We start from the raw sequence: 13,913 nt of genomic DNA on the forward strand, positions 1-13,913 counted from the left end.
TGTGGAGGAGGGTCCTGTCACACTCGTGGGGGCGGAGGTCCTCTCTGTGGTCGCTGTGGAGGAGGGTCCTGTCACTGTGATGGGCGTGGAGACCCTTTCTGAGGTCACTGTGGAGGAAGGTCCTGTCACACTGGTAGGGGCGGAGGTCCTCTCTGTGGTCGCTGTGGAGGAGGGTCCTGTCACACTCGTGGGGGCGGAGGTCCTCCCTGTGGTCGCTGTGGAGGAGGGTCCTGTCACACTCGTGGGGGCGGAGGTCCTCCCTGTGGTCGCTGTGGAGGAGGGTCCTGTCACACTGGTGGGGGCGGAGGTCCTCCCTGTGGTCGCTGTGGAGGAGGGTCCTGTCACACTGGTGGGGGCGGAGGTCCTCCCTGTGGTCGCTGTGGAGGAGGGTCCTGTCACACTGGTGGGGGCGGAGGTCCTCTCTGTGGTCGCTGTGGAGGAGAGTCCTGTCACACTCGTGGGGGCGGAGGTCCTCTCTGTGGTCGCTGTGGAGGAGGATCCTGTCACACTCGTGGGGGCGGAGGTCCTCTCTGTGGTCGCTGTGGAGGAGGGTCCTGTCACACTCGTGGGGGCGGAGGTCCTCTCTGTGGTCGCTGTGGAGGAGGATCCTGTCACACTCGTGGGGGCGGAGGTCCTCTCTGTGGTCGCTGTGGAGGAAGGTCCTGTCACTGTGGTGGGCGTGGAGATCCTTTCTGTGGTCGCTGTGGAGGAGGGTCCTGTCACACTGGTGGGGGTGGAGGTCCTCTCTGTGGTCGCTGTGGAGGAGGGTCCTGTCACACTGGTGGGGGCGGAGGTCCTCTCTGTGGTCGCTGTGGAGGAGGGTCCTGTCACACTGGTGGGGGTGGAGGTCCTCTCTGTGGTCGCTGTGGAGGAGGGTCCTGTCACTGTGGTGGGCGTGGAGATCCTTTCTGTGGTCGCTGTGGAGGAGGGTCCTGTCACACTGGTAGGGGCGGAGGTCCTCTCAGTGGTCGCTGTGGAGGAAGGTCCTGTCACTGTGGTGGGTGTGGAGACCCTTTCTGTGGTCGCTGTGGAGGAGGGTCCTGTCACACTCGTGGGGGTGGAGGTCCTCTCTGTTGTCGCTGTGGAGGAGGGTCCTGTCACACTGGTGGGGGTGGAGGTCCTCTCTGTGGTCGCTGTGGAGGAGGGTCCTGTCACACTGGTGGGGGTGGAAGTGGTGATGGCCGTGCTGGGGCAGTGGCTCTTGTCACAGCAGAGCAAGCGGATCTGGTAGTTGAAGCACATCTGGCCACTCTGGTCCTGGTTCCGGCACACCAGGCCCACCTCTAGCTGGCACTCTACCACCTGGCCCAGGTCCTGCAGGGTGATGTCAGGCAGCTCCTCAGCCCGACACTCCAGCCTCAGAGGCTGCTCACAGATAGTCCCACCGGCCGCCCGGATGTTAGCATAGGTCTCAAAGTCCCCCCCATTAGCCCCTGGCATTGGGTAGCTCTGGTCCATCCAGTCTGTCCAGGCACACTGACGCTCACAGGCTGTGGACTCAGTCCCTGGGGGCATGGGGACCAAGGTGGTCCCAGAGGTGTGGGTCTTTGGCGAGGACAAAGTGGTCACAGAGCTGGAGGTGGTGGTGGTGGTGGTGGGTCCCAGGGAGGTGCCCAGTGAGGAGGTGCTGGGCTGAGGCCATGGAGGGGATAGGGAGGTTCTGGTGCCTGCCCCTGTGCTGGAAGTAGCCTGGCCTGTGCTGAGTGTGGTGACTGGGGGTCTGGTCATGGTCTCAGAGGGCCTGATGGGAAGCTCTGTGATTTGTGTAGTGCCGTTGGAGGTTGTGGGTGGCAGGAAGTGGGTGTGGGTGGTGGCCTGAGTGGTGGGCATCACTGGGCTGGGGGGCAGGTTGGTCACAGAGGTGGACTCAAGAATGTGGGAAGTCACCAGAGTGACTGTGGAGGGGGCACCAGTCAAAGTTGGCTTGGGGGTCGTGGGCAGGACCATGGAGGAAGAGATTTGGGGCCAGGTCGTCATGGAGGTCGAGGTCCATGGCCCCGTTGCTGTGGAGCTGCTAGGGGGCACGGAAGTGGACTGGAGGCCTGGGGTGGCTGTGGTGGGGCAGTGTCGGACATCATCACAGCAGTAGACACGGATGTTGTAGTTGAAGCACATGGTGAATGGGCCCTTCTGGTCCTCGTTCCTGCACACCAACCCTGTCTCCAGGCTGCAGCTGAGCACCTGCCCAATCTGGTCAATGCTGACCTCAGGGTAGTTCTCTGCCCGACATTCAATCTTCTCTGGCTGCTGGCACATTTTGCCGCCTGCAGCCCGGATATTGTCGTAGGTCTCTATGTCTCCACTCATGACCCCCGAGGTGGGGAAGTCCACATCAAACCACTCTGTCCACTGGCACTTGGGTTGACAGCTGGTCGTGCCCTGGCTGGTGGAGGCCCCAGTGGTGGCCATAGTCAGGGCTGGGGTGCCAGTCTTGGTGAGCTGGGTGGGCAGCATGCTGGTGGGAGGGGTGCCTGTTGTGCTCAGGGCTGTTTCTGTCGGCAGCCGAGCTGTGGAGGTTTGAGTCGTTGTCAACACCGAGGTGGGCTCCTGTGAGGGTTTCTGAGTCGGGAGGACCGACGTGGCTGTCCCCGGGGTGGTGGACCCTGTGGATCCTGGAGGAGATGTTGGGGGTGTGCCTGTGTGGCCTGGACTCGAGTGTGTCACTCGGGTCGTGAGTCCCGTGGAAAGGGCAGGCATTGGTGTGGCACTGCTGGCAGGGGGCCCGGTAACCACTGTGCTCCCCACCTGTGTTCTGGACTGTGTGGTTGTTGGCACAGCAGTGGAGGTGGTGCTGGAGGCCGTAGAGGCAGTGGGGGCTGTGCCAGTGTAGATGGTGGCCGTGGGCACTGTCGCAGTCACAGTGGTGGCCGTGGGCACTATAGGCATGGTGGCAGTCACAGTCATGGCCGTGGGCACTGTCCCAGTGGTGGCAGTGGCTGTGGAGGGGGTGGCCGTGGGCACGGTCGCAGTGGTGGCCGTGGGCACTGTCCCAGTGGTGGCAGTGGCTGTGGAGGGGGTGGCCGTGGGCACGGTCGCAGTGGTGGCCGTGGGCACTGTCCCAGTGGTGGCAGTGGCTGTGGAGGGGGTGGCCGTGGGCACTGTCGCAGTGGTGGCAGTGACTATGGAGGGGGTGGCCGTGGGCACGGTCGCAGTCGTGGCCGTGGGCACGGTCGCAGTGGTGGCAGTGGCTGTGGAGGGGGTGGCCGTGGGCACGGTCGCAGTGGTGGCAGTGGCTGTGGAGGGGGTGGCCGTGGGCACGGTCGCAGTGGTGGCTGTGGGCACGGTCGCAGTGGTGGCAGTGACTATGGAGGGGGTGGCCGTGGGCACGGTCGCAGTGGTGGCAGTGACTATGGAGGCGGTGGCCGTGGGCACGGTCGCAGTGGTGGCAGTGACTATGGAGGCGGTGGCCGTGGGCACGGTCGCAGTGGTGGCAGTGACTATGGAGGCAGTGGCCGTGGGCACGGTCGCAGTGGTGGCCGTGGGCACGGTCGCAGTGGTGGCTGTAGCAGCGGTGGCTGTGGAGGGGGAGGCCGTGGCCGTGGGGGACGTGGTGGACGTGGGCACGCTGCAGCGGTTGTACCTACAGCACAGCACACGCATTCTGTAGTTGTAGCACATCTTGAACAGGCCCAGTTGCTCGTCGTTCCTGCACACCAGGCGAAGCGGACGTCGCAGTGCACTCGCTGGCCCACCTCCTCTGGTTTCTGGCCAGGGTAGTTCTCAGCCTCACACTCTATATCTTGGGGCTGCTCACACACAGCCCCGCCCGCGCCCCTGATCTTCTCGTAGGTCTCAAAGTCGCCCCCAGCCTCCTCGTACCTCGGGTAGTCCACGTCGAACCACTGTGTCCACTGGCACTTGCGTTCACAGCTGGTCGTGCCCTGGCTGGTGGAGGCCCCAGTGGTGGCCATAGTCAGGGCTGGGGTGCCAGTCTTGGTGAGCTGGGTGGGCAGCATGCTGGTGGGAGGGGTGCCTGTTGTGCTCAGGGCTGTTTCTGTCGGCGGCCGAGCTGTGGAGGTTTGAGTCGTTGTCAACACCGAGGTGGGCTCCTGTGAGGGTTTCTGAGTCGGGAGGACCGACGTGGCTGTCCCCGGGGTGGTGGACCCTGTGGATCCTGGAGGAGATGTTGGGGGTGTGCCTGTGTGGCCTGGACTCGAGTGTGTCACTCGGGTCGTGAGTCCCGTGGAAAGGGCAGGCATTGGTGTGGCACTGCTGGCAGGGGGCCCGGTAACCACTGTGCTCCCCACCTGTGTTCTGGACTGTGTGGTTGTTGGCACAGCAGTGGAGGTGGTGCTGGAGGCCGTAGAGGCAGTGGGGGCTGTGCCAGTGTAGACGGTGACCGTGGGCACTGTTGCAGTGGTGGCAGTGACTATGGAGGGGGTGGCCATGGGCACTGTAGCAGTGACGGCAGCGGCAGAGGGGGCTGTGGTTTTAGAGGTGCTGGCTGTGGGCACTGTAGCTGTGATGGCAGTGGAGGTGGCCGCTGTAGAGATGGTGGCAGTCGAGGTGATTCCAGTGGCCGTGGGCACTGTAGCAGTGGCGGCTGTCTCGGTGGTGGCCGTGGCTATGGATGGGATGGCCGTGGGCACTGTCACAGTGGTGGCAGTCACAGTGGTGCCCGTGGGCACTGTAGCAGTGGCGGCTGTCTCGGTGGTGGCCGTGGCTATGGATGGGGTGGCTGTGGGCACTGTAGCAGTGGTGGCCGTGGGCACTGTCGCAGTGGTGGCAGTCACAGTCATGGCCGTGGGCACTGTCCCAGTGGTGGCAGTGACTATGGATGGGGTGGCTGTGGGCACTGTTGCAGTGGTGGCCGTGGGCACTGTCGCAGTGGTGGCAGTGGCTGTGGAGGGGGTGGCCGTGGGCACTGTCGCAGTAGTGGCCGTGGCTATGGAGGGGGTGACCGTGGGCACTGTCGCAGTGGTGGCCGTGGGCACGGTCGCAGTGGTGGCCGTGGCTATGGAGGGGGTGGCCGTGGGCACTGTCGCAGTAGTGGCCGTGGCTATGGAGGGGGTGGCCGTGGGCACTGTCGCAGTGGTGGCCGTGGCTATGGAGGGGGTGACCGTGGGCACTGTCGCAGTGGTGGCCGTGACTGTGGAGGGGGTGACCGTGGGCACTGTCGCAGTGGTGGCAGTGACTGTGGAGGGGGTGGCCGTGGGCACTGTCGCAGTGGTGGCAGTGACTGTGGAGGGGGTGGCCGTGGGCACGGTCGCAGTGGTGGCAGTGACTGTGGAGGGGGTGGCCGTGGGCACGGTCGCAGTGGTGGCAGTGACTGTGGAGGGGGTGGCCGTGGGCACGGTCGCAGTGGTGGCAGTGGCTGTGGAGGGGGTGGCCGTGGGCACGGTCGCAGTGGTGGCCGTGGGCATGGTCGCAGTGGTGGCAGTGGCTGTGGAGGGGGTGGCCGTGGGCACGGTCGCAGTGGTGGCAGTGACTATGGAGGGGGTGGCCGTGGGCACGGTCGCAGTGGTGGCAGTGACTATGGAGGGGGTGGCCGTGGGCACTGTCGCAGTGGTGGCAGTGACTATGGAGGCGGTGGCCGTGGGCACGGTCGCAGTCGTGGCCGTGGGCACGGTCGCAGTGGTGGCTGTAGCAGCAGTGGCTGTGGAGGGGGTGGCCGTGGGCACTGTCGCAGTGGTGGCAGTGACTATGGAGGGGGTGGCCGTGGGCATGGTCGCAGTCGTGGCCGTGGGCACGGTCGCAGTGGTGGCAGTGGCTGTGGAGGGGGTGGCCGTGGGCACGGTCGCAGTGGTGGCCGTGGGCATGGTCGCAGTGGTGGCAGTGGCTGTGGAGGGGGTGGCCGTGCGCACGGTCGCAGTGGTGGCAGTGACTATGGAGGGGGTGGCCGTGGGCACTGTCGCAGTGGTGGCAGTCACAGTCGTGGCCGTGGGCACGGTCGCAGTGGTGGCTGTGGGCACGGTCGCAGTGGTGGCAGTGACTATGGAGGGGGTGGCCGTGGGCACGGTCGCAGTGGTGGCAGTGACTATGGAGGCGGTGGCCGTGGGCACGGTCGCAGTGGTGGCAGTGACTATGGAGGCGGTGGCCGTGGGCACGGTCGCAGTGGTGGCAGTGACTATGGAGGCGGTGGCCGTGGGCACGGTCGCAGTGGTGGCCGTGGGCACGGTCGCAGTGGTGGCTGTAGCAGCGGTGGCTGTGGAGGGGGAGGCCGTGGCCGTGGGGGACGTGGTGGACGTGGGCACGCTGCAGCGGTTGTACCTACAGCACAGCACACGCATTCTGTAGTTGTAGCACATCTTGAACAGGCCCAGTTGCTCGTCGTTCCTGCACACCAGGCCGAAGCGGACGTCGCAGTGCACTCGCTGGCCCACCTCCTCTGGTTTCTGGCCAGGGTAGTTCTCAGCCTCACACTCTATATCTTGGGGCTGCTCACACACAGCCCCGCCCGCGCCCCTGATCTTCTCGTAGGTCTCAAAGTCGCCCCCAGCCTCCTCGTACCTCGGGTAGTCCACGTCGAACCACTGTGTCCACTGGCACTTGCGTTCACAGCTGGTCGTGCCCTGGCTGGTGGAGGCCCCAGTGGTGGCCATAGTCAGGGCTGGGGTGCCAGTCTTGGTGAGCTGGGTGGGCAGCATGCTGGTGGGAGGGGTGCCTGTTGTGCTCAGGGCTGTTTCTGTCGGCAGCCGAGCTGTGGAGGTTTGAGTCGTTGTCAACACCGAGGTGGGCTCCTGTGAGGGTTTCTGAGTCGGGAGGACCGACGTGGCTGTCCCCGGGGTGGTGGACCCTGTGGATCCTGGAGGAGATGTTGGGGGTGTGCCTGTGTGGCCTGGACTCGAGTGTGTCACTCGGGTCGTGAGTCCCGTGGAAAGGGCAGGCATTGGTGTGGCACTGCTGGCAGGGGGCCCGGTAACCACTGTGCTCCCCACCTGTGTTCTGGACTGTGTGGTTGTTGGCACAGCAGTGGAGGTGGTGCTGGAGGCCGTAGAGGCAGTGGGGGCTGTGCCAGTGTAGATGGTGGCCGTGGGCACTGTCGCAGTGGTGGCAGTGACTATGGAGGGGGTGGCCATGGGCACTGTAGCAGTGATGGCAGCGGCAGAGGGGGCTGTGGTTTTAGAGGTGCTGGCTGTGGGCACTGTCGCTGTGATGGCAGTGGAGGTGGCCGCTGTAGAGATGGTGGCAGTCGAGGTGATTCCAGTGGCCGTGGGCACTGTAGCAGTGGCGGCTGTCTCGGTGGTGGCCGTGGCTATGGATGGGATGGCCGTGGGCACTGTCGCAGTGGTGGCAGTCACAGGGGTGGCTGTGGGCACTGTAGCAGTGGTGGCCATGGGCACTGTCGCAGTGGTGGCAGTCACAGTCATGGCCGTGGGCACTGTCCCAGTGGTGGCAGTGACTATGGATGGGGTGGCTGTGGGCACTGTTGCAGTGGTGGCCGTGGGCACTGTCGCAGTGGTGGCTGTGGCTGTGGAGGGGGTGGCCGTGGGTACTGTCGCAGTGGTGGCCGTGGGCACTGTCGCAGTGGTGGCCGTGGGTACTGTCGCAGTGGTGGCCGTGGGCACTGTCACAGTGGTGGCAGTGACTATGGAGGGGGTGGCCGTGGGCACTGTCGCAGTGGTGGCAGTGACTATGGATGGGGTGGCTGTGGGCACTGTCGCAGTGGTGGCCGTGGGCACTGTCGCAGTGGTGGCTGTAGCAGCAGTGGCTGTGGAGGGGGAGGCCGTGGGCACGGTCGCAGTGGTGGCAGTCACAGTCGTGGCCGTGGGCACGGTCGCAGTGGTGGCAGTGGCTGTGGAGGGGGTGGCCGTGGGCACGGTCGCAGTGGTGGCAGTGGCTGTGGAGGGGGTGGCCGTGGGCACGGTCGCAGTGGTGGCAGTGACTATGGAGGCGGTGGCCGTGGGCACGGTCGCAGTGGTGGCCGTGGGCACGGTCGCAGTGGTGGCAGTGGCTGTGGAGGGGGTGGCCGTGGGCACGGTCACAGTGGTGGCAGTGGCTGTGGAGGGGGTGGCCGTGGGCACGGTCGCAGTGGTGGCAGTGACTATGGAGGGGGAGGCCGTGGGCACGGTCGCAGTGGTGGCAGTCACAGTCGTGGCCGTGGGCACGGTCGCAGTGGTGGCAGTGACTCTGGAGGGGGTGGCCGTGGGCACGGTCGCAGTGGTGGCTGTAGCAGCGGTGGCTGTGGAGGGGGAGGCCGTGGCCGTGGGGGACGTGGTGGACGTGGGCACGCTGCAGCGGTTGTACCTACAGCACAGCACACGCATTCTGTAGTTGTAGCACATCTTGAACAGGCCCAGTTGCTCGTCGTTCCTGCAGACCAGGCCGAAGCGGACGTCGCAGTGCACTCGCTGGCCCACCTCCTCTGGTTTCTGGCCAGGGTAGTTCTCAGCCTCACACTCTATATCTTGGGGCTGCTCGCACACAGCCCCGCCCGCGCCCCTGATCTTCTCGTAGGTCTCGAAGTCGCCCCCAGCCTCCTCGTACTTCGGGTAGTCCACGTCGAACCACTCTGTCCAGCGACAGTGAGGCTCACAGGTGGTGGTGGCTGGGAACGCAGAGCTGCTGCCCTCTGGGGTCGTGGCTGTGGTAAGCTTGGTGGATGGGGTCTGCGAGGTGGGCACTGCCGTGGTCGGGTGGGTGGTTCCTAGAGCGGACGTGGTCTGGGTGGAGGTGGCCGGTGTCTGGGAGGATGGAGGCTGGCTGGTGCCACAGGGCACATAGTCACAGCAGAGGACCCTCAGCTCATAGTTGAGACAGAGTGGGGGGCTCTGCTCGCTGTTGAGGCAAGTCAACCCCTTGCCCCGGCTACACTCCACCTTCTGGCCCAGCTTCTCCAGGGGCATGCCTGGGAAGAGCTGTGCCTGGCACTCAATGTCTGCGGGGGCCAGGCAGACCTGGTAGCCCCTCTGCCTCAGGTTCTCGAATGTTTCAAAGTCTCCCCCGCTCATGTCTGGCTCTGGATGGCCTCCATCATACCAGTCGGACCAGTGGCAGACCTTCCACACACACACAGTGGACAGGGTGGGGACCAAGCCTGTGGGCAGAGGGCAGGGGTCCCCGTCAGTCCCCTCTGCATCCTAGCCAGCCACGCCCAGAGGAGGGGTGACTCGTGTCCCCTGCTCCAGGGTTGGCCCCGAACCATCCTTTGCACCCAGGACAGTTGCACCAGGCACTTCCTGGGCCCTCCCTCAGCACCCAGACCACTGTCAGGGTCCAGGGCCCTGGGGGCAAGGCAGGACCAGAGGTGTGCCCACCAGGCTCACCCGTGGTGGAGGGCGGAGCTGCCGTGCTGGTGAAGGTGAAGGGCGTTGTAGATGGGGTTCCGGGGCACTCCATGGCCCTCCGGACGATGGTTCCATTGTCTCTGCAGATGGCAATCAGGCAGGCGCCCAGCCCGTCGGTTGTGTTGTAGATGACGTCCCCGTAGGCATAGGTCCTGCCCTCATAGGTGCACGTACAGGCTAAAGACGGATGAGTACAAGGCTCAGTCTGAGGCCCCAGCTCCTCGGCCCCAAACCAACCGGGCCCCCCTTACCCTCGGGGCTGTGCGTGCACTGGAGGCCGCTGGAGGTGCAGTCACTGGGGGAGGGAGAGAGGACAGCTAAGAGCCAGCAAGGCACAAGCCTCGTGTGCCCCCCGGCCCCGCCCTGCACCCGCCCTGGCTCACCAGCTCTGACAGTTCTCCGTGGTGGGAACCCTCTTGCCAACATCATAGTAGTTCCCGTCTTCGTCATAGCAGCCGCTGCACTGGGCCACGCATTTCATCTGGTCCTCGTTGAAGAACGGCTTGCTGGATGGGCACTTCGGGTAGCAGCCTGGGGCGGGTGCAGGGCGGGGAGAAGACTCACGTCTCAGGCCCGGCGGTGTGAGCTGTCACTGCACCGCCGTCTCTGCCTCTCATGTCCCAGGGGCGGACATGGGGTGGCAGGAACCCCTCACCCGCTTGCCTGTGTGCTGTCCTGGGGTGATGAGGTGTGGCCTCCCCATAGAAGCCTGTCCTCACCTTCCAGGCCTGGCAGGTCCATCAGGCAAAGCCCACTGGGGTTCCGGCAGGTCTTCAGACAGGGGGCCCCGCAGGGCTGGTAATGCCACTCGCACTCCCCGTGCGGGTTGTAGTAGTCGCAGAAAAGAGCTGAGCGAGGGGGAGAGAGGCTGTGGGTGCCTGCTGGGCTCACCCCTCCCAGAATGGAGGGGTCTCAGGCTGCACCCCCTGAGTTCCAGTCTTATTTCTCAGCCCTGCCCTCAGAAATGTCCCCCAGGGAGCCTTCCCGTTTGGGGGTGATGTGTCTGTGTGGTTTTTACACACAAGAGCATGTGCACACGCATGTAGTACACGCATGTCCTTGTGTGTGCACACATGCCCGCCAGGCCCCCGCGCGGCTGCAGCTGCACCTCCTCCCACCACCAGGGACAGCCCAACTCACGGCAGATGTCCGGGGTCCGCCAGGACACGCACACACCCGCTTCGTGGCAGGCCTGGGCGTAGGCGGCCACAGCCGTGCAGAAGCACTCGCAGTCACCCCCCGAGTCGCAGGCACAGGCATCGCTCACACAGGCTTCGTAGTACCTGGTGGAATCGACCTGGGGCGGGGCGGGGGCTGCTCAGCGAGAAGTGCCAACCCCCAGCCCCTGGACGGCCGGCTGCCCATGTGCAAGCCCCCACCTGCCATCTGGGTGCCCGCCTCGGGTCTCCTGTTGCCTCTCTGGCCTCACCCCACCATCCTTCCCTTGCCTCTGCTCAGCACCTCACTTAGCTGCAGGCCAGCCCTCCCCATGACCCTGCTGTGGGCTGTCCTGTCTCAGGGCCAGGGGCCGCCCCCTCCCCATCCTCCCTCCCAGGCAGCAGAGCCTGGGGAGCCCAAGTCTCGCGTTTGCCACCACGGGCAGGGCCGTCTTGAGTCACAGCCCGCCGTGTCAGTTCACAGAGGATTTTCTGACCGAACGGGCAGAGCGCTGGGGGCGGGAGGTGGAGGCGAGGGGCTGCGATCCAGGAGGACCTCGGGACCTCACACAGGCCGGCCGGCCTCGGGGCAGACCATCCCACTGGCCGCCTGCTCATCGCCGTGCACAGCCCGGGTCCCAAGCTCCACGTCAGCGACTGTGCCCTGAGGTCCCTAAGCAGCAGGGGCCGTGGGGAAGGGCCTGAGGCCATCACGGTCCTCTGCTCCCGGGGGCCGGGCTGGGGCTGGAGGTGCCCTGAGGTTCCTGTCTGTGCAGGGCGCCGGCAGCTCAGGGAATGTGCGGGAGGACAGGAGCTGACCCTCAGGGCCCGGGAAGCTTGCAGCCCCATTTCCAGGGGGTGAGGCTGTGTGGTCAGGGAACGCAGGGTGGGACTGGGGATGCGGGGGAAGGGCCAGACAGCGTGCCCTGTGCAATGGTTGGGGTCAAGGCCGTTCTCAGAGGGCCAGCTTGGGCCAGACGCAGGTCCCACCCCCACCCTGCCCACCTGAGACCGGCAGGCGCTGAAGGTTGCGCTATTGATGATGCTGCACTGTTTCTGGGCCCAGGACTTGCGGTACGGGTTGGCGGTGCAGGGGTCCCTGGAGGCCAGAGCATCCGGGCAGGATGGGGAGAATTTCCAGCTGTTGCCAAACTCCAGCACGTCGCCCACCACGGACTGACTCCGCGTGGTGAAGTCGTTGAGAGCGTTGTCATCAAAGTTCCCGCACAGCCCGCAGACCCTGCCCTGCAGGGACAGCACAGGGCACATGGGGCGGCGCCAGGGAGAGACACAGAGCCTGGCCCGGAGGCACGGCTGCAGGCCACCCCACTCCCTCAGGCAGCACCCAGCAAGCTTTCAGGAAGGCGGGCTGCACAAGGGGTCGTGCAGGGGGCAGGATGCCAGGTGGCCAGGTGCCTGCTTCCCCCACAGAGCCTTAGCCCAGTGGGCATGGAGCGGCTGAGCGCAGGGACCAGGGAGCCAAGAGCGCCTCCCCCCGGGACTGACACGGCCCCTTGGGAACTGGGCATGGGCCTGGCCTCCCCCAGCCCTCAGCAGTCCGTCAACTGCCAGACTGCACTGCTGGGCCTGATCTAGGAGTGAGAGCTCTGCACCCGCCCGGGGGTCCTGCAGCCTGCCGCCCCCCACCTTGTATTCATGGCGCAGCCGGACGATCACACTGGTCTTCCGGTCCCAGGACACGACCACACCACTGTTGGTCTCCACGGTCAGGTAGATGCCCATGTAGCGGACCCTGTAGGGCAGGTCTCCGCCCGGCCCCCTCTGCAGCACCTTGTGGGTGCCCTCGTGCAGGATCAGCTCGTAGCTCTGCAGAGGGGCACGGGGAGGTGGCACTTGCAGGGAGCTGAGGGGCTGGCTCTGCGGCAGAGCCCCCTCCCCAACGTGGCCCAGGCGGGCACCAGGGTGCTTGGGGGCACGAGGCACGGGGCTGGCATTAGGAGTGAGCCAGCCTCCCAACACTATCCTCGAGCTTGAGGTGAGAGGCTGAGGGGGAGCTTGGGGGCCGTTGGTGGTAGGGGGCAGTGCAGAGCACGGGGGGCGGCAGGAGAGCACGCAGCCCCCTCTCAGCCCCCACGGCCCCTGCTTCCTCACACCTCTCCCCACCTCGGAGCAGGTGGGAACCACCCCCAGCCAGCAGCTGCACTCCCTGTGCTGTGAACCCTGACCTCCTTCTGCTAGCAGGGGTCATCCCCAGGTGTGGTGGGCTGAATGGAAGCCCCCCCAAAAGACGTGTACAGTTCTAAGCCCCAGAGTCCTCAAATGTGCCCTGGTTTGGGCAAAGGGTCTTCGATGTGATGAAGTGAAGGGTCTGGAGATGAGACCATCCTGGATTTAGGGAGGGCCCAGATCCAGGGACAGGAGGGGGGAAGGACGCAGAGGAGGGGCCGCGTGAGGGTGGGGCAGAGACTGGGGGGATGCGGGCACAAGCCAGGAGCCCCAGAAGCTGGTCGAGGCAGGAAGGACCGTCCCCTGGAGCCTCTGGAGGGAGGCCCAGAACCAGGAGAGAATGACTCTCTTGGGTTTCAGGACCCTGGGCTGTGGTCTGGAGGCCCAAGGCCCCTGCGGGGGCTCTGACAGAACTGCAAAGGGAGGGGTGGTCCCCAGGCTCCCTCACCCCCAGGAAGATCTTGACGGCCTTGGAGCAGGTGGCGCCCGTAGTCCCGCAGGGCACGTTCTCGGTGACGATGCGGAAGGTCCCGTTGGCGGCGGCGCTGCCCGCACAGTAGTCCTGGGCGGGGAGGAGACGGTATCGGTCACGGCGCCAGCACCGGCGCCATGGCCGTGGGCGGGGAGGGGCGGCGTACCTGTGCCAGCGTGTACTCGCAGCTCCCCTCGAAGCCGTAGCGCTCGCCGTCGAAGGTGAGGAAGTGGCCGTCCCCGTAGGCCACACAGGTGCCCAGGCAGGGCCGGTCGCTGCACTCCCACCTGCGGCCCCTGCAGGTGCTGTGGGCAAGGGGAGGCGGTGCCGTGACAAGGACGTGGATCCGGCCCTTCTTTCATAAAGTGGGAGGTGGTGCTGCCCCCCCCCAGGGCTCCAGGGGTTCACAAAGCAGGGAGCACGGGGCCCGGGGGTCCCGCACCCCACACCCTGGGTCGTGCTCTTGTCTCCTGCCCTCCACAATGCTCAGTGCCCGGGGTGCAGGCCAGCAGTCATGGGGGCGGCTTTAACCGGCCCTGCCATCTGCTAGGCAGAGGAGGCCAGGCCCTGGGCACTGTCCAGGGGAAGAGCAGACGCCCAGGGCCAGCTCGCCCCGTGATGTCGGCCGACACCACCCACCCCCCGTGGCCCCTCCACACACCAGGTGTTACAGTCGACCTTGATGACCTCCCCGGGCTTGTAGGCAGCCTCGTTGTGCAGGCAAGGGCAGTCCTCCTTGGCCACGCAGCCTCCGCTCCCGTCGGACAGCAGCCCCACTGGGCAGACGCAGCCTGACACGCAGTGGGTGCTGAACTGTGGACAAGTGGGTGCCCGTCAGCAGTTTCTCTGGCCACGGCTCAGGGACACCGA

General features: G+C 65.7%; 1 protein-coding gene across 1 annotated transcript in view; it reads right to left on the reverse strand.

Moving 5' to 3' along the window:
- MUC5B (mucin 5B, oligomeric mucus/gel-forming) overlaps positions 1-13,913 on the reverse strand; it is a 41,035-nt gene that overhangs the window by 15,989 nt on the left and 11,133 nt on the right. Inside the window, 12 exon segments of the mRNA XM_070457093.1 lie at positions 22-3,659; positions 3,662-8,977; positions 9,207-9,404; positions 9,479-9,522; positions 9,611-9,758; positions 9,947-10,075; positions 10,368-10,524; positions 11,390-11,629; positions 12,032-12,211; positions 13,020-13,133; positions 13,210-13,348; positions 13,705-13,856. Coding sequence (XP_070313194.1) covers positions 22-3,659; positions 3,662-8,977; positions 9,207-9,404; positions 9,479-9,522; positions 9,611-9,758; positions 9,947-10,075; positions 10,368-10,524; positions 11,390-11,629; positions 12,032-12,211; positions 13,020-13,133; positions 13,210-13,348; positions 13,705-13,856 — 10,455 coding nt within the window.

The sequence above is a fragment of the Odocoileus virginianus genome, chromosome 28, assembly GCF_023699985.2.
Source record: "Odocoileus virginianus isolate 20LAN1187 ecotype Illinois chromosome 28, Ovbor_1.2, whole genome shotgun sequence".
Classification (NCBI taxonomy): Eukaryota; Metazoa; Chordata; class Mammalia; order Artiodactyla; family Cervidae; genus Odocoileus; species Odocoileus virginianus.